General features: G+C 46.8%; 2 protein-coding genes across 4 annotated transcripts in view; one reads left to right on the forward strand and one right to left on the reverse strand.

Moving 5' to 3' along the window:
- The window catches only part of MEGF6 (multiple EGF like domains 6), a 154,350-nt gene extending 147,800 nt beyond the window's left edge, over nucleotides 1-6,550 (forward strand). Inside the window, exons 27-32 of one of the 3 annotated variants that reach the window (XR_007246343.1) lie at nucleotides 1,147-1,275; nucleotides 1,506-1,634; nucleotides 2,043-2,167; nucleotides 2,723-2,854; nucleotides 3,870-3,917; nucleotides 5,148-6,550. Coding sequence is in view for 2 of the 3 variants with exons in the window: in XM_048519305.1 (XP_048375262.1) it covers nucleotides 1,147-1,275; nucleotides 1,506-1,634; nucleotides 2,043-2,171; nucleotides 2,723-2,854; nucleotides 3,870-3,917; nucleotides 5,148-5,212 (632 nt within the window). In the remaining variant the exon portion in view is untranslated. Of the gene's footprint in view, nucleotides 1-1,146; nucleotides 1,276-1,505; nucleotides 1,635-2,042; nucleotides 2,172-2,722; nucleotides 2,855-3,869; nucleotides 3,918-4,097; nucleotides 5,104-5,147 lie in introns of those variants that run through there. The other 2 variants (XM_048519305.1, XM_048519304.1) reach the window with 2 other exon arrangements.
- A 4,346-nt stretch (nucleotides 6,551-10,896) lies between these two features.
- The window catches only part of ARHGEF16 (Rho guanine nucleotide exchange factor 16), a 40,520-nt gene continuing 29,827 nt past the window's right edge, over nucleotides 10,897-21,589 (reverse strand). The window contains exons 10-14 of the mRNA XM_048518632.1: nucleotides 20,191-20,348; nucleotides 17,983-18,183; nucleotides 17,077-17,150; nucleotides 12,911-13,012; nucleotides 10,897-12,012 (exon numbers count right to left, since the gene is read on the reverse strand). Of these exons, the coding sequence (XP_048374589.1) occupies nucleotides 11,873-12,012; nucleotides 12,911-13,012; nucleotides 17,077-17,150; nucleotides 17,983-18,183; nucleotides 20,191-20,348 (675 nt within the window). The 3' untranslated portion in view covers nucleotides 10,897-11,872. The remainder of the gene's footprint in view (nucleotides 12,013-12,910; nucleotides 13,013-17,076; nucleotides 17,151-17,982; nucleotides 18,184-20,190; nucleotides 20,349-21,589) is intronic.

The following is a 21,589-nucleotide window of genomic DNA, read 5'->3' on the forward strand; positions in this document are numbered from 1 at the left end:
AAAAAAGAACACTTGGGAGCGAGAACTCGGGAGTTTAGGGCAACTAGACAGCATACGTTCAAGCGATTCAACACTTGTTGGACAGTGAGGACAGACTCATTCCTGTTGAGGAATATTCCGATACCTCCCCTGGACCATTTCAGAAGGCAGAGTGTTATATCTAGCTCTAGTGAGCAACGACCTCTGCCCGGGATCAAGTATTAGTTTTAGGCTTGGTCAGTATCCTAGAAATTTGGTAAAATTCAGATTCGGATTTATTCGGACATAAAATTATCTGTATGCCCGAATAAGACAAATAACATATTCAGATATACCCGAATATTCGGGTATACCCAAAAAATTCATCTCCATCTGAATTTTTTGTATTTTTGGTGGGTTTTTGCATTTTGGCCTGCAGGGGGTGCATTTTTAAAGCTAGCAGCACCAAAATTTCAGGGTGCCGCTAGCTTTAAAAATGCGCCCCCTGCAGGCCAAATGCAAAAAACATAAATAATACCCCCCAAAAGCCCGAATACTTTGCATTCGGATTTGTTCATATTCAGGCAGAATATATTAGGCCGATTTTGGCCTGAATATGCCCGAATTCGCCCAGATCCGGTATTTGTTGTACCCGAATCTCCAAGCCTAATTAGTTTTAAATAATTAACTATCCGACCTTTTTCAGGAATGATTCTAAAATATAAGGGGGAGCTTGTACTTCTCACTTTACTGATTAACTGTTGATATTCTTGCTTGATGAAGCGTTCCTTTGTTAGTTGGAAAATTTTGTTTGGAGGAAGCATCCCAGGAGAAACCCAGGGAAAAATATTTGTGATATGTGCCCACCATTCTGATATCTGCAGTTCTGATAAGGCAAAATCAGGGAACTTGAAAGTAACTTTCTTTTATGCCCACTGAACTGAATGCCAGCTGGAGAAGAGGTAATCTGGTCAAAAAGGGTTTTTTAATGGAGATATCAGGGAGTTTCCAGTGAGGAAGGATGTTAAGGAAGGGCAGTCATGTTTTAAATGAGCAGAGGAAATTCGGAAGTCAGCCAGTTAAACAACCTGTATCACAATTCCCAGTTTTGCCTGCTGAGCTTGAAAGAAAACACCCCTTTATGACTTTTTGTGAGGGCGCTAATCTGAGAAATTGTGTTCCCTACAGGATGCCCCCCAGGGAAGTATGGAGCTGACTGCCAGCTGAGCTGTCCCTGCCAAAATAACATGACCTGTGATCCAGTGACGGGAGCGTGTCACTGTGACAAAGGCCGCTACGGGACCTTGTGTGAACACTGTAAGCCCCAACATATCGTTTGTCATTTGTCCATATAAAGCAGAGCCTGGGGAATGAAATGCTCTGATGTGCATCAGGCTTTCTCCTTGGGCCATTTGTCCATCAAAGCCAATTGCTGCAGGGGTGGTAGGACTGAGCCTTGGAGAGGATTGGGGGTATCTTAAGAGTTCCCTCAAATTTACTTCAAAAAGATAAACAATGTTAATATCTTTCCTACATGATTTACCCAGCCTGCCCAGCTGGTTTCCATGGAGCTGGCTGTCAGGGTGTGTGTGATTGTCAGAACGGAGCAACGTGTAACCCCGTGACCGGTGAATGCGTTTGTCCTCCTGGCTTCTACGGCGACCAATGTCAGACAGGTGCGTGTCCCTCTCCCCCTCCCCAGATCCTTTTAGAAATCCAACTGAGACTCAGGAACTCAGCACTAATCTTTTCAGCTCTTTGGGGCCAGATGGAATCGCTCCAGTTCAGACAGCAGCGGTCCAGAAACACTTGACTTGGCTGAATAGTCCACCCCTCGGTTGGCTTTTTTCTTTGTTGTGGAACATGAAAAGGTTACGTGCCACATGAGGGCAATAATCAACATTTCAGAACAAAGAGGAATAGTGGCCACGGGTAAACCAACTTCTTTGAGCCACGCTTTCCACAAAGGCTGGTTATTAGTGCCTCATGGGTAGGACTGGTTGTGTGTATGCCTTGGATTGAGGACATCCTCTGTTTTCTTATGCAGCAGGCCATTGTACTGACATTTCTCTCATTGGCCACAGGCTGTGAAGAGGGGAAATTTGGCGAAAAATGCCAGCATCGGTGTGGCTGTGGAAACGGCACGCGGTGTGAGCCAGCCACCGGGCGGTGCCTGTGTCCTCCAGGGAAAACCGGCAGCAAGTGTGACGTGGGTGAGAGTGTTGAAGGGTTATTTGTGATGGGTCACAGGGAGGGGACAAGGCTCTGAGATGGTTTTGCTCGCCTTCTGAAGGGTTCTACCTCCTTCCTTCACATAAGGAGCGATCACACATCAGACAGCCGATCAGTTGCTGGCTGAGACGGCTCATAAAAGGGGTCACCCAAGAGTGAGGGGTGGCTAAATGGAACCTCCATGTTCAGAAATACCGCGGTTCCTTTATTGGGGGGAAATGGCTTATTGGGGGGAAATGGGGACAACTCTATGATTCTATGGTCATGCATTCTTCCTCTTCTGCCACTCAGGGTTGAGATTGATTTGTATCTGGAGACTGTGTTATTTCTCCCCCCCCCCCCCCCGCCAATACATCCCATGTGGACCAGAAAAATAGGTCTTCTTCATGTGCTAACTCAAACCTGTCTCCTTGATAAGCTAGCTTTCTAAGATTAGGGAGCTATTTGGTTTTTCTAAAATAGGGACATTGCTGTGCGAATTTGCTTAAAAACCTAATTGGCTGCCCTTTTTATCCACTCTTCACTGATACAGACTGCCCGCTGCAGAAATTTGGCCCTCACTGTGCTCTGTCCTGCGAATGCTCTGTGACCAATGCTTATTGCAACACCCGAAACGGACAATGCGTCTGCCTTAATGGATATATAGGGACGAAGTGTCGAGAAGGTAAGGTTGCTGAATTGCTCACCGAAAGAGAGCCAGTGTGGTGTAGTGGCTAAGAGCAGGTCGGTTCTAATCTGGAGAACCGGGTTTGATTCCCCACTCCTCCACCTGAGTGGCAGAGGCTTATCTGGTGAACCAGATGTGTTTCCGCACTCCTACATTCCTGCTGGGTGACCTTGGGCTAGTCACAGTTCTTCAGAGCTCTCTCAACCCCACCTTCCTCACAAGGTGTCTGTTGTGGGGATGGTACTTTAGCTCCTGTGAAGAGATGTAGGCTTTCTCTGAATTATTGCAGTGCTGCAATTCCAAAGGTTCCCTGGAAGAGGAAATGAGGATGAAACCAGAAAGTGTGGTATATAGATTCCCCTCCCCCCCACCCCAAGACTTTGATAGATGCAGAGCTTAGTTGTTGGGAGCAGCAGTGGCGCAGGAGGTTAAGAGCTCCTATATCTAATCTGGAGGAACCGGGTTTGATTCTCCACTCTGCTGCCTGAGCTGTGGATGCTTATCTGGGGAATTCACATTAGCCTGTACACTCCCACACACGCCAGCTGGGTGACCTTGGGCTAGTCACAGCTTCTCGGAGCTCTCTCAGCCCCACCTACCTCACAGGGTGTTTGTTGTGAGGGGGGAAGGGCAAGGAGATTGTAAGCCCCTTTGAGTCTCCTACGCAGGGAGAGAAAGGGGGGATATAAATCCAAACAACTCCCTCCTCCCTCCTCCCTCCCTCCTGCCTCCTCCTCTCTCCCTTCCTCCTCCTCCTCCCTCGGTCATTAAGTCGTCTTCTTCTTCTTCTCTCTCTCTTCTCTTCCTTCTTCTTCTTCTCTCTCTCTCTCTCTCTTTCTCTCTCTTCTCTCTCTCTTCCTTCTCTCTTCTTCTTCTTCTTCTTCTTCTTCTTCTTCTTCTTCTTCTTCTTCTTCTTCTTCTTCTTCTTCTTCTTCTTCTTCTTCTTCTTCTTCTTCTTCTTCTTCTTCTTCTTCTTCTTCTTCTGGGGTTTAATGTCTTTTGTGTTTCCTAGGCGGGCCACCTCAGCTGCTTACTACCATGAGACAACAGGTGGAACCATGTGAGTGGAGTATCTCTTTTTTGTAACAATAGCAATAATTTAAAAATGAAGCTAGCTGCCATGCATCCTGTGATTTAACTGGGGGAGAAGTCAGAAAGCTGCTTTCAACCTAACAATTCAAACCCCCTTCCCCCCAAGAAATAGCACAGGACATACGTGTTGCTTGTCACTTGCCTGCAGGTTGGACTTAAAAAAACCCCCACCTCTCCACTTGAACCAGGGTTTCCTCTTAACAGCTAGGAGCATTAAAACCCTGCCCTGGAGTCTGAAATGGTACGGGAGAAGGAAGGAGAGCTCCTTGAAAAGTGGCAGGACAAGTCTGAACATTAATTTGAAGGACATACTTTCTCAGGGTGTGTTTTCTGGAAATGGCGACATATCAACCAGTGTACTCCACCAGACCTCGGAATGCTAAAGAAAGGCAGGAACTATGTGTCAGGCTTCCATAGCCCAGCAGAACTGGCTTTGCAAAAGCCAGGTACCAGCTGTGTCCAATAAAGGCTTCCGATCGAGCATCTAGAGTCCATTTATTGACTTCAGGTTGAAGATCTGACATTATGTTGTGTTTGCTAGCACGATTCTTCTAATGGTCCTTTTTTGGTGCCTGGTTTGGCATTTCCTCAATAATCCCACTGCCCACCCCAATGTGTTAACTGTTGCTTTTATCTTTTGTACTCATTACAGGAGTTCGCTTAGACTTGCATCCATTACACTCCCATTTTAATTTCATTACCATTTCAAAGGGACCTCCAAAAACGGCCCGTGCGATGTTGATAGGATCGTAGGAGTGATTGATTCCATCTGGAACTATGCAGTGTTCTACAGCTACATACCTACACTTTGGTAAAACACTAAAAAACACTACACTAAAAAAATCTCAATGCTACATTAAGTACCATCTTGCCCAGATTTTTTTTAAAAAAAGGTATGCTCACAGGACATGTTTCCAGTGTTTTACCATGTACCTGTTTGCATATTAATAAAACCTTGCAAACAAGGCAAAGGAGCAGTGAACTGAACACCACACTGAAACAATGTTTTCTAGCACATAATCGCAAGAAGCCCCTGCATCACTGTGAACAAAAAACTAGAAATAAAAAGGGATAATTATGCCCTATTGTATGAAATGTCTTGTTTGGTTGCAGTGTTATTTGTGCCAATAGATTTTGTCCTCCTGAGCAAATTAGCTTTTGTCTGATTAGTTCTAACAGCAATGCTTTGTACTTCTAGTTGTACCGCCTCGGATTTCCTATCGGTCTTCTTCCAGACTTGCCTTGCCCTTTGCGAAGCATTAAGTCTTGTCCTCGTCTTCTCCAAGGAGAACATGGTCTCGTATGACCGAACATGGTTTGCAAAAAAGGCCTGTGTCTGTCTCTGTGCGAGCTCACAGCCCCAAATTCTCACCAAACTATAAAACTGTGATTGATTTGTGAAGGGGAAGTGTGTGCATCTTGAACCAGCGGGTGAGCCAGCATGTATTTGTCTCCAGGCCAAAACAACAAGGGAAGCCCAGCCTCGCCTCCCCGCACGCGCAGAAGCAGTTTGTAAGTACACGTAGCCATTCGCTGCTCTGGACTTTTGGAATGCAGCATGTAACTATGATACATTTTTGGTCCTTTTGAAATATCAGTAGTTAAATTTTGTATTTATGTACAGATATTTATTGGCAGGTGTATATATGTGGTGTGTGCTACTCCAAAAGCCCTATGGGACTGAGTATCTCTGGAGGAAAGCAAAAGGAAAAAAACCAACTGGACTTGTGAACCGTTTGACTCAGAGCCTGAGAATGGCGCAACCTGGTAGCCTGGAGAAAGTACTGTTAAAATAGCACATTTCAGAAGGGGGCTTCATTGGGTCCCCGTAGGCCTAAGTGGGCAAAAGGCAACACCTAAAAAGTAAGGAAGGCTTTGCTACTTTGCATGCCATTTCTGTGACAGAATCTCTGTCTAGAAACTCACGCAGCAACGGAGAATCATGCCAGAAATGTAGCTTGGGGGCTTGCCTCGGGTCGGAAACCATTTCGTACCTCACAGACGGGTGTTTGGCAGCTGCCCTACCCAGCCAGGGGCACAGCTTTTTGCCCAGTGAATAATTCACATCAATTCAGATGTTTACAGCGGTGTGACCTCTTTTGTTGACACAGGACCAATTTTGTATTCTGAGCAGAAGGCAGCTGGACTGCTCAACACTCTTGGACCTGTCCCACCAGCTGTTAGAGACTAGTGGGGGGGGGGGGTCTTGTGATTGGAACACACACAGAGCTCTCATGTTCCCTAAGGCAGCTCTAGGGGAAAAGAACAAGGGAACGAGGGAAAAAAAGTCTTCCAACCTGTGTCCCTGTTTTAGAACTTATGGCTTTGTGCTTTTGAATGCAGCCACCAAAAAATAGAAAATTACGTTTGCAGTAGTCGTCCTCAACCAGCACAGTTCTAATGGATTCTATAGACTGCACAGCACAGATATGAAAGAACCACTAGGATAAGCCAGCCTAAAGAATACTATAGGAATCAGGGGCGTACCGCCCAGGGGGACATGTCGGGTCAACTGTCCCCGGGCTGTGGCCATCTAGTCACGTGGAGTGTGGAAAATCGCCCCCATACCCCTCCTCCTTCCCCTTGGGTCCATACACTGATTTCAAGACCTGGTGCAAAAAAAGTTGTTTGGTTGTGGCGGGGGAGGGTGGCCACTCATATTGGGGAGGGGAGGAGGTGGAAACTCAGATTTTGCACCAGGCTATATTTTCCCTAGATATGCCTCTGAAGAATCAGTCTAAATTGTTTTGGCCTGAAAATTGAGCTCTGTACAGGTGCTACTTTCAAACAAATTTTGAAACTGAGGTAAAAGAGCTGGAGTCAAACACGGGTTTTTAACCAGCTGCCTTAACTGGGCCTTTGGCCTCTTTCTTAGGTAACAGCCACTCTCCTCCAGACAGGCGTAATACTTGATTATTAAATATCCCCAGTAAGTCATTTGCAGCATCTCAGTTTCGCTTATTAAACCATTATATCAATTTACCAGCAGCATACTTCACTGTTGCATGTTTTATTCACAGAGGACTTTGAGCCCAAATGGTGGGGTGAGGGGTTCTCACAACAGACTGAACATTTGGGTCTCCCATTTGCCATACCCCCTGCCATACCCCACAAAAAGGACACTTTTTGCAGGAAGCCTGGTGTTGGAAGAGCCAGACCTCCACACTAGTGGAAGATCTTCCCCATTGTAAAGTGGAAGTTTGAAAAACAGAGAATTTGTGGAGAGTCCTTCCGGGGAAGTCAGCATTAGAGCTTTCAAGGTAGGGGGAACCCTTCCTATGAACTCTTAAGCCCTTTCCACACAGGCCAATTAAACTGGGATATCACCGATAAAAAACCCGGGTTGTGGGGGAACTTTGCACAGATCCCGATCCTAATGGGACAGCCAGCCGTGCGAACAGCCCAGGGCTACTCCGGGTTTGTTTATCCCGACTGCAACCTGCTCAGAATTTGCTGTGCGGAAAGCGCCTTAGACAAACTGAGTTAATTGCAAGGAGAACTGCAGAAGGCTCAGCTAATGGCGTTACAGTCATTTTTTTATCACACCAACCTGTTAAAACCAAATCTAAATGATCAAACTATTTTTCTCTAACACAAGAGTTAGGATTTGGCACCTGTAAATTTCAATAGCAAGTGCCAAAAGGCAGGTTGTACATGTATCTGCATAAAAGAGATTGCCCGCTAACGAAAATTTAATTATGTGGGATACGGCGCATCAGGAGTGGTACGCAGGCACATTTCTGTTCTTAACCATTCAGAAGGCATGGGGGAATTACTGCTGGTGAATCGGGCCCCACTTTCCTATGCAGAATTCATAGCAAGCCTGCTGACTGCATCTTCTAGCTTCTCCCGTCCATACTGCTGGCACCAGTAAACGCATCCTCACGAAATGCCTCCCCAGAGAAAGGAGTTATGTCCTAATGTGTTTGTATAAAAAGGCATTTATACACAACTTTATGCTACCCTGTATTCTGTGGAGTTGACAGCAGTATTATGTCCAGAAACAGCAGTGAAATGAAAACTAATGTTTTTTTAAAAAATAAAGGAAGGGGAACAAGGAGTCTTGGTTGGCCTCTGTGGTGTGCCCCAGGGGTCTCCCTCAGTTTCTGCTAAGCATCCTGCTTCTTGGTATCTCTCCCTTCTAGCTTCTTTTTTGCAGATCACTGGATATACTTTCACATCACTAGGATGGATCCAGAAAGGTGTCCAAAGGGTCAATTCATACCCTGCAAGGTTGCATGAAAAAAGCAGAACACAGCCCCTTGTGTGTACACGTGTGGGTCTTTTGGTGGACTTGATTTATTTACTTCCTGATTTTCTCCCCACAGTCGGGGCTCAAAGTAAATCACGATAGCTAGACTGTGCTGAGGCCAGTCTGAAAGTCTGTGACAAGCCCACAGTCACCCAGGAAGCTTCCAAGGGAGAAGTAGAGATTTGAACCACGGTTGCTCAGAGTCCTAGACCGCCTATCCACTATACCACATGGGTATCTTCCACAATCACACCCCCCCCCCATACTGCTTAAGAAACTCCCCTGAACTCCAGAAGGACTGAAATTTCTGGGGCAATAAAGGAGGCACAGGACATGGGGGTTCAGGTCCCCACTCAGGTATAAGTGCAGGCACCCTCTCAACCTACCTTGCAGGGTTGCTGTGACACTGAGATAGAAGATGGGACAACTACCATCCTGAGCTAGTGCTCAGTAGTGTGGCTAAAATGAGAATGAAGGAAGGAAAGGGAACTTCTAGTTAGTTAGTATTTTAGTATTTTAAACAGTCACCAGTCTAATTGAAGTCCTCACAAACACTCTTGAAGGCACACGTGCAAAGAATATCCGATTTACAGCATATAGCAAATTAAAGACTTTATTCACTTAAATATTCCAACGCAATGCAAATATACAGCAGGATTATCTACACATGCTGTTTCCTGGAAAACAGCTTACTAAGAACAGGAATTCTTGGCACTCACTTTCCTAGGCTTCACTGACTAATGAGAACTAACTGCTAAACCCCATTGACTAAACCTCCTGCTGTGTCCAGGACGGCTGACTGGAACTCACTGCGGGCACAAACAGTGGCACAGTTTTAAAGAGCTAGACGTGGCCTCAAGAAAGGACTTGAAGCAAAGCGTCTCCGTAGCTGAAAGAAACGGCACTACTCTGAACAGTGCTGGACAAAAATCAGTTAAACCCAGAGAATCAAAGAAAGCAAGAGCGGTTCATCTGAGACACAGAGGAAGAATCTGTCACGGGGAGGGGATTGCTCAAGAGATGTTGTGCTTCAGATGCCAAGAAAGCCGTGCAAACTTTCTCTGGGTGTTGAAATATCAATAGGTTAAAATGCAACAGGGGAACGTCGCCCTGAGGTGACATTTCCACATGCTCCTTCCGTGCTTGTTTTTTTTCTTCAAATGAAGCCCCCGTGTGGGACTGTTGAGCAGTGACAATTAAAAAGGAACCTCCCCTCCCTGCCCCAGTGGGCTGCGGCTGGATCCTGGAAACAACGAATTTACAGGGGCACACACCTTGTGAGTTAAAATCAGATCTAAAATCAGTAGAAGCGAAGCTTTTTCTTGGAAAGTATCACCTGGAGCGGCAAAGGTCTAATGGGCTGAAGCTGGGTGCATGCTCCCCCAGAGAGAGAGAGAGAGACACTCCTGCGTCGAAAAAGCAGCATATCAGGGGGGGGAAAAAACTGGACGGTCTCCTTTTCCTTATGTTTCTATTCTGACGGGGAGAGGATTTGTGCTATTTTCCTTAACACACATCCCAGCCTGACTAAGTCCAAGTCCAAGAAAAGCCTAGCTGTGTTTAAAGGAGCCCACGCTGCTAGGAGTCCACAGCCATTCTGTCGCTAAAATCAAACATTTCCCCTCTCCCCACCACCAATACATCTTAGGCATTCCTCTCTGGCTATCTCCTAGCATGTGAAACTGTCGCACGTTTTGAAGTTACGCAGACTCAGATATTAAATATTAAAACAAGCACAATTAAACATCGCCTGAAGACAACGGACAAAAAGAGAGTCAAGAAAGCAATTCGGACTTGGCACAGAAAGCAGGAATGGTTCTTTGCCTCTTTTGTCGTTTGACTGACATCTTGCTTTTCTTCAGAGGATTTCCTGTTTGGTCCATTTTTCACTGGAAAAGGCTGACAGTGCCCGCCTCAAAATAATGAGAGGCGCTCCTTTCCCTCCCACACCCCAACACACAAAGTTTGTAAAATATTCAACCTCTGCTGGAGAACATGGGTATGGCATCCACGTGCTAATAGGATAGGAAGTGAAACAGGCACATCTGGATTCTTTTAACATTTTCTCTGGCCTCTTCCCGCTCCCCCTAATAGAAGCAGTTTGGCAAACACTAATAGGGTTAAAAGGCAGCTCTACCAAGAAGTAATCGTCCCACTTAAGCTAAAACAGCCTGTTCCTGTAGTCCCAATTCTCATCAGTCCCAATTCCCATCAGCCCCAATTCTCATCAGTCCCAATTCTCTTTCACCTCTCCAAACCCCTGCAATCAAGTTTGAACAACAAAGGGTAAAATCTTGAAACAAGGAAAAGATTGGTAGATTTGAAGGTATCAAAAGAATCTCCCCCACCATGCTCAACCACATTTTGAAAAGTTGAGCCTACGCCCCATCTTGTACTGAAGACAGCTAGTACCAAGTCAGTGGACACAGAATGTTCTTTATACAATGGGCCACTATCCTCCATCTTGCACTCTTTAACCACTCTTCTGTCTAAAGCAGGGGTAGGGAACCTGCGGCTCTCCAGATGTTCAGGAACTACAATTCCCATCAGCCTCTGTCAGCATGGCCAATTGGCCATGCTGGTAGGGGCTGATGGGAATTGTAGTTCCTGAACATCTGGAGAGCCGCAGGTTCCCTACCCCTGGTCTAAAGGATTCAGTCTTGCTGTGTGCTGCTTTAGCTGCCCCCCCCCCCCCCCCCCAAGCAGGTTCCTCTTACCATTTTCCACAGACAGGCTAGATGCAATTTCAGGAATCTGGAATGGCGTCCAAAGTAAAACACAAGCTGCCCTTGGAAGTGTCAAACTGGCACACTGTCTTCCCGATGCCGCTGTGTACCAGCAGCTGATATAGGCAAAATTAGCTATTAACATCAACCATATTAATTACAGTTGGGCCGTGAAAATCGCGCACACACCCTTGGCTCAATCGCACTGGCTCATCTACGCCCAAACGTGGCACTGTTCCATTCGTCCACATTCCATGCAGCTGGCTGGGTGGCAGCTCCTTGATAAAATTGCAGTGCCTTTTAAAAAAAAATCCAGCTGTTCTCTGGGGTCACCACAGCTAGCACAGGGAAACCACAGCTGCAGGACAGCCTCACCCTGTTGATGACAGAGGGTGGCATAAAAAAGGAGGCAGAGAGGCCCCCTCCGGGTCCTGACATCTGCAGAGAGGGCACATTTCCAGTCAACAAGCAGGTCTGCTTTGGGTTTATCACCCGTGTCCCACAGAGGTTGACTAAAATGCCCATCAAAGAGTGGTTTGATCCAGAAGACGATTCTCTTAGAGCCCTGACTGGTTGTAGAGTGGGGACGGGCAGCATAAGGTACCCACCTCTCCAAACCATCTGCCAGCAAACTATCTTGTCCCAGATGCTGATCATACAATGGTTGCCTTTGGAACTGGCAGCTCAGGAGGGAGTGTCTGGTTTTGGCTACGGGACTGCTGATTTGCTGACTCCTTACTAAACAAGGTGCATCCGCCAGGCCAAAAGGCTACTGTCTCTTTGGATGATGGCTCCCTTGCAAACCTGATCCAAAACATGGAAGAAGTTTCCTCTTCCAAACCAGGAGAAAGTTTTTCAGTTTGGTGGACCACGAGCCGTTTTGCTGTCTCTGGCCCAGCTGAAGATGTCATATCCTAAGAATTTTCAGCGGCAAGAAATGTCAGCTCAAACGTCCGTTTCTATGCGCAGCCGTTCCATGCGCTGGACGTTGCGCTGTACAGCACTGCGATTGGTGATCTCCTGGGCGCAGGCTTGCGGAAACCAGCCTCTCTCTCCATCACGCAGGCGCTCTCCTAAATACCAGCCTAGAAGGATAAAATTAGGCAGACATGTGGAGGTCAGGAATTTTAAGAAGAGTTTGGATTTATATCCCCCTTTCTCTCCTGTAAGGAGATTCAAAGGGGCTGACAATCTCCTTTCCCTCCCCCTCCAAACAAACACCATATGAGGTGGGTGGGACTAAGAACTGTGATTAGCCCAAGGTCACCCAGCTGCAGAGGTGGGATCCAACCAGTTCTCACCACTTCTCTAGAAGTGATTACTAATTTTTTCTGAGTGCCGAGAAGGGGTTACTAGAGCAACCTCCCTGCCCAATAGGGGCTGGAGGGGCGTGTGTGCGGCGGGGCCACTGTTTGAATCCCACCACCATCATAACCTGTTGTTAAAATTTTTGGATCCCACCACTGCCCAGCTGGCATGTGTTGGAGTGCACAAGCTAATCTGGTTCACCAGATAAGCCTCCACAGCTCATGTGGCAGAGCAGGGAATCAAACCCGGTTCTCCAGATTATAGTGCACCTGCTCTTAACCACTACACCACGCTGGCTCTGTACAGGGCATGTACAGGGCTGCTCTTACAAACAGTGTGACCAAAATGGTGGTGAAAAGTGCAGTAAAATCACAGCTGACTTATGGCGACCACGTTTGTCTTTCAAGGCAAGAGACAAACAGGTGGTTTGTTATTGCCTGCCTCTGGGTAGGCTACTATTCATCTGTGCCAAACTGCAGATGGGAGGGGGCTCAGAATGCATGTCCCCTTACAGCCCTCCAGTAAGTTTGTGGCAGAGACAACATTTGAACCTGCAACCGACTGTCTGGGTTATTAGTAGGGCAGACTAGCTAAATGGCAGATCTGAGGGTCTACTCCAGGTGTACCGAGTCAGTCACTTCTCCCCGCAAAATTATCTTTATGAAGAACACCCACCATCCTCTTGGAGAAGGACGAGCACCACGTCGGTTTGTTGCAAGGAGATTTCATCCGTCTGCTTGGCCAGGTAAGCTCTGGTTATCTCCACTTGTTTGAGACCTTGGAGGCAAATGGGAGGGAGCGCAGAGATGGAGAATGAAAAACAGAGACAAACCAGCTATTCCCCATCCCCTAGAAGGGGCAACTGTACTGCACCCCCTTCCCCAAAAGCAACCTTTATGACTGATTTTGTTGTCATACTTCCCCCGACCACCCCCAAAATAAGAGAATAGGATGAAAATTCTTTGCCAAAGACGTGTAATCCACAGCTATTCAACGACACTCCCAAGGTTATAAGAAAGCAAGTGCTGGGTCGGATTCAAAGTGCACCCAATCCAGCATCCCTTAGCGACCAACCAAATGTCCCCAAAGACCTACAAGCATGGCGCGCGGCCAAAACCTCCACCGTTGATGCCTTCCAGAAGGTAGTATACTGCCTCTGCATATGGAGGATTCATTTAGCCATCCGTGGCTGGAAGATTGGGGTGGGGTGAAGTGGTTGAAAGGGGAAGAATGCAATATAGGACTACAAATTTATGCATGGCACAGAGAAAAGTGGAGAAATAGAACGTCTCCTTACTGTTGCGTAATACAAGGGCTTCAGCCAATGAGTGTGAATGGCAATAGATGCCAAACAGTCAAAGCCTTTCACCTTCGGAACATAATGCCACAGCTGTAAAGACAGTCAGTGGCTGGGTCAGTTTTTAAAGGAGACTAGGTCAATTCATTGTATGTGGATTGGGAGGCCGATCGAGGTTCCTTGCAAGCTAAGCAGAACCTCCATTTGCAGAGGCAGTATACCTGAATACCATTTGCTAAGGGACACACAGTGTCAGAGGGACAGTACCTTCTTAACCTGCTTGAGAACTTCCTTGAAACGTATGGTTGAAAATGGATGCTAGGTTAGATGGGCTTCTGGCCTGATCCAGTGAGACTCTTCTTATAAACCCAAACAGCTCAAAGACTATAGGGAAAGTGCTGCACCTCTAGCTGCCGTGCTACTTATTAACAGCACAACAGCCCTGCCAGGGAGAAGGGACAGAAGTGGGTACTCAGTTCATCTGTGAATAAGTGCCTAGAATAGGGTGTAGCGCTCTTGGTGACCAGCAGAGGGTCTACCGAATCTTCCCAATGCTCAGATTTTTTATTTTTTATTTATCTAGTTTATGTCATTTAAAGACTGCCTTTCTCACTTGGCCTCCAGACCGATTACTCAGGGTGAGTCAATACAATCGACAGGATGGGATATTCGACAAACAGTACAATTAGGGTTGTGCAACCAATCAAAAACCTAGAAACAGAACTGAAGCAAAGCATGAGTCTTCACATTAAAAATGATGCAAAAACTATATAGCAGGATCCTAGCTAAAGTAAGCGGAACACAGAAGCATAGGCCAAAGTTCTTAATAACTCTTCTAAATAACTTTGTGAATCATTTAGTACAGGGCAACTCGATTGCAAGTGCAGAAAAATCTTCTTGAATAATTCATTTTTGAATAGTGGTGGTGGTGGGTTTTCTGGGCTGTGTGGCCGTGGTCTGGTAGATCTTGTTTCTAACGTTTCGCCTACATCTGTGGCTGGTGTCTTCAGAGGTGTATTACAGACAAGATCTACCAGACCACAGTAGATCTACCAGACCACAGCCACACAGCCCAGAAAACCCACCACAACCAGTTGAATCCGGCTGTGAAAGCCTCCAACAATACATTTTTTAATAGTTTGCAGCAAATCAGGTAAATGGGTGCTTTCCTGACCTCCACAGGTGGCCCATTCCACGAGGTGGGGGCCACAACTGAGAAGGCATGTATACAGGAAGCGTTGATTTTGCTCATTTGCAGGTTGGTAACCTCAGGAGACCTAGCTCAGATGAGCCAAGCTGTCATGGGAGTGCAGAGAGAGAGGCAATTGGGCAGATAGGCAGGTCCCACACCATGAAGGCCTTTGTATGTAATACCCAATGCTTTAAATTGAGCCTGCTAATGGACAGGCAGCCAGTGAAGAGCCAGGAGGAGGGGAGTAACGTGCATGCTCCCTGTAGCTCCCGATAACAGCTGAGCTGCGGCATTCTCCAGCAACTGGAGTTTCCAAGTTGATTTTCAGGGGAGACCAGTGTACAGTGCATGGATTTCAGCTGAATTACAAAGGACCTCAGGAGCATTTTTTTAGGACAAGAATTTGTTCTCCCTTTCATGATATTGCAGCTCACTTGATCAAATGCATCCCGGTATTTCTTGTTTTAAAGCGTGGTTAGTGGGAAGTCAGTCTGGAGAAGAGAGGGTTATAAGGGGTGACCTGATAGTCATGATTAACTGTTTGAAGGGATGTCATGTTAAAGAGGGAGCAAACTTGTTTTCTGCTGCTCCAGAGACCAGTACAAGGAGTAATGGGTTCAGGAACAGGAAAAGAGATTCCACCTAAACATTAGGAAGAACTTCTTGACAGGAAGGGCTGATTGTCAGTGGAATACGCTGCCTCAGAGGGTGGTGGAGTCTCCTTCTTTAGAGGTTGTAAACAAAGGCTGCATTGCCACGCTTTGATTGTGTATTTCTGCATGGCAACAGGTTGGACTGGATGGCCCTTGTGGTGTCTCCCAACTCTATGATTTTAAGTCTTTCCCCCTTCAAATGTCCTTAAATAGCATTACCTTCCCTTCCCACCTCCAACCTGGAAAATAAAAATAAGAAGTGTTTCACAGAACAGAGCTACTACGACAATCTGACAATTTTACAGCTATTCTTGCCCATTAGCCTTTGGGGCAAAAGGAGAACGGTCAAAAACATGCCCAGTCCAGTCCCTTTCAGGAAACCGGCTCATCACCAGACCCCGGGAGCAGATTTTGGCAAGCATCGCGGCCGTTTCACACCTCCAGGTTCCTCGGTTGTGAACCACAACATCAGAGCAAGGGCGAGTGCATGTGCGAATGGGCTGCCGAAAGGGGGGGAACCCCTCCCCATCTCCTCAAACGCATGCAAGGTTCAGCACAGTTCATTCACACATTTCAGCTTCCAGATGTCAAAGTCCGGCCCAGGCATGTACGCCGATCCGTGCATTTCTCTGCCCTCAGTGACTGGCAGATGAAGGTGTGAATCGGCAGCTGTGGAAAACATCATGTTTGGGGAGGCGACAGGGCAGGGGGAGTTTTTATCTGTGGTGTCAGAGCAATCAAATATATAAATGATGGGCTTGTAATGGAATGTTTGCATTTTTTTTTTTTACTACGGCAGCTTCTCCCGGAAACTCTCACTTCCGTTCATAATGAACGGAGATGCACATTTCAAGCCAGCCCCTGGTTTTTGCGTCCGTGTGATCAGCACTTCTTGGACCAAGCAGCTAACTGCGCTATCCTGAACATGATTACGTTTGGGAGCTTATAATAGTGTAAACATTGTAAAGCTGGTAGCCACTCTTGGTGCATGTTTGACTCATTTCTTCCAACCTCTTCCATTTGGGTGAGAAAATATCCCCCATTCCCAGTAGCTGATGTTGCTTTAGAGGTACTGTGGCAGGTCAGAGTCAAGTCCAGAACATCATAGTTATTGTGAAAGGATCCCACAGTGGCTTGTACAATACTTGCCTTTGCCTGCGAGGGGCATTGGGACAACTTGTGTGTGAAGGGCTGTCAAGTCACAGATGACTTAGGGCAACCCTGTAGGGTTCTCGAAGCAAGAGATATTTGGAGGTGGTTTGCGATTGCCTGCCTCCACATGGGCTGAGAAAATTCTCAGGAACTGTGGCTGGCCCAAGATCATCCAGCAGGCTTCATGTGGAGGAGTGGGGAATCGAACCCAGTTCTCCGGATAAGAATCTGCAGCTTTTTGCCACTACACCATGCTGGCTCTCTTCGGACAATTTATGTGCATCAAAAGGGCATCGGCCCATTCAGAATTATCATAAAAAGGCTTAATTTCTCTGTGGCGAAAGCTAGTAAAACTAATAATAATAGAACACTCCAATTGCTCCTTGGATTTGGGGCTGGGCTCATTCCCACATGCAAATCACCAACATTACATGCGTGTCTGACACTTAGATACACTGCTCAAGATTCAGTTTGAATCGACACACGCGGATCAGAGCTACAGGCCAGATTAGAGAACAAAGCAGGGTTTCCATCTTGAGAGTTGTACCTCCTTTATCCGCCGTATCCTTCTCCTTTTCTTCCTGGTGCATCAAAGCCGTGATCCAGCGGGCACGATCGCTCCTACCAAAAGCAAACAGCGTGTTTTGTTTCTTTGCAAAGTTTATTCCCCAAAGCTCATGTAGGCAGCACACAATACAAATATGTTATCTTCGAGAATGCTGCCCTACTACTGCTAGGCTAATCATTTGCATGGCCTTCTGGACTTTCCTCCCGGGGGAACACAAATAGGGAGAGTTTATGCCTACAAAAGGTATTGAATTGAACTGATAATAGGGAGAGCTAGATATCATTGGTCTGGACTAGAATGAGAGGCTGATGACCAGTGAGCTGCTGCCCCCATGTGGTAAACCACCAGAATTACAGGTAGACAAGTTCGATTAGAAACTGACCAGTTCATGAAAGGACAGATTAAGAAGAGTTTGGATTTCTACCCCCCTTTCTCTCCTGTAGGAGACTCAAAGGGGCTTACAATCTCCTTTCCCTTCCCCCCTCACAACAAACACACTGTGAGGTAGATGGGGCTGAGAGAGCTCCAGAGAACTGTGACTAGCCCAAGGTCACCCAGCTGGCATGTGTTGGAGTGCACAAGCTAATCTAGTTCACCAGATAAGCCTCCACAGCTCATGTGGCAGAGCAGGGAATCAAACCCAGTTCTCCAGATTAGAGTGCACCTGCTCTTAACCAATACACCACGCTGGCTCTTTAGCAGAAAAATGATAAAACTGGGTCACTTTTGTGCTAGAAAGGATGGGGTCAAATGAGTGGCTCTGTACATGCAACCTGTTTGTGCATAGTTCTGAAATTTGCATGAAACAATTTGGAACACGAGTCCTGAAAAACGACCAGTTGCGTGGGCTCTGGGGAAGTGATGGTTAGTCCATATAATACTCACGGGGATTCCGCGGCCAGCACAATCTCCTCTCGCTTGCCTTCACTGGCCTTATTCATGATCACCCGGAACAGGTGGCCGCTGCGGGGAATGCCAACCGATCCCAGCTTGCCAGGGGGAGAAGAGGGAACATCGGGGTTCTCGATTTTTTCCACTGATATCTGATCCAGCATGGCATAGTTAAGAACCACATAGCATTCCTCGCTGCAAAAAAAACAGACAGTAAGACGCTGAAGGGGGAAAACCGACAAAGTTGAGCAACAATATCCGTAACAGAATTCTCCAAAAAGGCTCAGGGAAACCAAGCCCTGTCTGAACCAAGAAGAGTGGATTGTGCACATCACCAGGCAAAATCTTTCATATTTGGAAACTTTTACAGGAAACTGTGCTTTCGAGACTCTTTCCTTGCTACCAAAAGAGTTAATTGAATCACATCAAAGAAACATGATGATCTGGTTCACAGAATCATAGAATTGGAAGATTGGGCCATCAAGTTCAACACCTTGCCATGCAGGAACATGCAGTCAAAGCACTCCTGACAGATGGCCACCCAGCCTCTCTTTAAAACCCCCCAAAGAAGGAGACTCCACCGCACTCCGAGGCATTATGTTCCACTGTTGAACAGTCCTTACTGTCAGGAAGTTTTTCCTGATGTTTAGGTGGAATCTCTTTTCCTGCACTTTGAGTCCATTACTCCAGGTCCTAATCTCTGGAGCAGCAGAAAACAAGCTTGCTCCCTCACCAACATCCCTTCAAATATCTAAACATGGCTATCATGCCACCCCTTAACGTTCTCTTCACTAAACTAAACAGCTCCCTAAGTCTCTCCTTGTAGGGCCTGGATTCAACGCTGTGGAAAGTCAAAGCATAATGTTAAAAAAAGAAACAAAGCCCCCCCCCCCCCTTGATGGGAACAGATCTGGCCCCTCCATCCCAATGTCCACATTAAGAAACACGCTGGGAACGAAAGGGGTCCCCCACGACACTGGCTCCAGCGGGCTGTTCCCACACGCAATTAATCTCTCGCCATTCCTTTTTGACTGCGCAACCATCATCACAAAACTCAGGCGCAAGAGTTCCCCCTGAAATGTCACTAAAGCAATGACAGGACAAGGAGAAGGAGAAGGGACCGGGAGTCTCTGAAACAGAGTGAAAAATATCTGTGCTCGGAGGACTCTTTTCCATAATCCAATCATCAGCAGTTCCCGAGGAATCCGGCAGCGTGACATTCCAGAGCAAATTCCACAGCTTCCTACTTATCGCCAAACACATTTTCTGCCCTGTTTCTGTGGCAGAGGGGGGCCAGAAGTCCTCTCTGCAAGCATACAGTCTCCTGCAACTTCAGACGCAGGAAACTGCCTCGTGTAAAACTGGACAACTGGACTAGTTAGCTCGGCACAGACTTCTGGGCCTACCCGTGTTGCTTTTGCTCTGAATTGAGGAAAGTCTGTGCAGAATAAACCCAAAATAGACTTTCTGGGGTCCAGGAAAGCAGTGTGTGTTCTTGGGTGCTGTGTGGTTTCCGGCCTGTATGGCCGTGTTCTAGCAGCATTCTCTCCTGACGTTTCGCCTGCATCTGTGGCTGGCATCTTCAGAGGATCTGATAGTAGGAAAGAACCTCTGAATGCTGCTAGAACACGGCCATTCAGCCCGGAAACCACACAGCACCCAAGTGATTCCGGCCGTGAAAACCTTCGACAATACAGTGTGTGTTCTCCTTTTCTCGATGTTTGAAGGAAAGATAATCCAGGGAGATCCTCATTTCCCAACCCACACATCTTTAAAAAGTCTCATCTCTGCTTTTGTTCATTGAATCAAATTTCACAAAGCCTGCGATGGGTGGCTTTTCCCTTTGCACCTCTGGGCAATGTTATCCTTCTTGGATTATCCACAAACCCTTTTTCCATTAGGATTCATCTACTCATGCAGCTGTTCACTGTTCACCTTGGCTCGGGTAAGAACCAAAATCCAGACCTTTTACCATTTTGGTTTCCCTCTTCTGGATTTGTTCCAGTTGTCAATATCCTTCTTGAATTGTGGTGCCCAGAATTGGACACAAGATTCCAGGTGAGGTCTGACCAATGCAGAATAGACCAGTACTATTACGTCCATCGATGTAGACACTAGACTCCCACTGATACAGCCCAGAATTGCATTGGCTTTCTTAGCTGTCGCATCACACTGCTAACTCATGTTCAGTTTGTCTCTCACCTCTTTTTCTTGGTGATGATCAAGACGTCATTAAAGACGAAGAGATAGCAGTTCCCGCGTCCAGAACCCTTCCGGAAAATTCCGCCTTCCTCCGCCAAGGGTTGGGCAAGCTCCCCCCTCTTCAGGAGCCAGCGGGAAGCAGAAATTAGGGGAAAGTTCTAGAAGAGATGAGGCAGGTTAGGCTAACAGAAATGCCAATGGGTCGCAATGAATCCAGGGAAACTTCTATGTTCACAGCCAGCTGCTTAAATGGATCATGAATTTACCTTTGAAAGCCTCTTGTGCCACCTTGTGGCAGTGAATTCCATGAACTAGACATTCATAACCCAAACCCCTTTCCCACGCACATGTCTCTCCCCCTCTCCGGGAGAAAACTCAGAATTTGAAAAAGGCAAAACCTGGCCACTTAGATGTAACCAGGTTAAGAAAGCCAGTATCACAAAAGCTACAACATTCATCCCACAACTGTGTTTGAATCCCCATCTCGGACACAAGACAACTCTCTCAGCCTAACCTAACTTTTCAAGAAGAAGAGTTGGATTTATATCCCCCCTTTCTCTCCTGTAAGGAAGTCAAAGGGGCTTATAGTCTCCTTTCCCTTCCCCCCTGCCCCCCCACAACAAACACCCTATGAGGTGGGTGGGGCTGAGAGAGCTCCAAAGAACTGTGACTAGCAGCCCAAGGTCACCCAGCTTGTGTTGAAGTGCACAAGCTAATCTGGTTCCCCAGATAAGACTCCACAGCTCAAGTAAAACTGCAAAGATTGTCATGCCCTTATATAAAGCAGTGGTGCGACCGCACTTGGAGTACTGTGTCCAGTTCTGGTCGCCGCATCTCAAAAAGGATATTGAGGAGATAGAAAAAAGTGCAGAGAAGGGCAACAAGGATGATTGAGGTGGGACTGGAGCACCTTCCCCATGGGAGGCATGGTGGCTGCAGCGTTTGGGACTCTTTAGTTTGGAGAGGAGGCGGCTGAGGGGGGATATGATTGAAGTCTACAAAATTATGCATGGGGTAGAAAATGTTGACAGAGAGAAATTTTCTCTCTTTCTCACAATACGAGAAACCGAGGGGCATCCATTGAAAATGCTGGGGGAAGCATTAGGGACTAATAATAGGAAACACTTTCTTCACATAGAATCCATGTAGTTGGTGTTTGGAATATGCTGCCACGGGTGGTGGTGATGGCCACTAACCTGGATAGCTTTAAAGGGGCTTGGACAGATTTATGGAGGAGGAAGTCGATTTATGGCTGCCTACCAATCTTGATCCTCCTTGATCTGAGATTGCAAATGCCCAACAGACCCAGGTGATTGGGAGACAACAGCCTATAGGGAGGCCATTGCGTTCACATCCTACATGTGAGCTCCCAAAGGCACCTGGTGGGCCACTGCGAGTA

The sequence above is a fragment of the Sphaerodactylus townsendi genome, linkage group LG16 (genome assembly GCF_021028975.2).
Source record: "Sphaerodactylus townsendi isolate TG3544 linkage group LG16, MPM_Stown_v2.3, whole genome shotgun sequence".
NCBI lineage: Eukaryota > Metazoa > Chordata > Lepidosauria > Squamata > Sphaerodactylidae > Sphaerodactylus > Sphaerodactylus townsendi.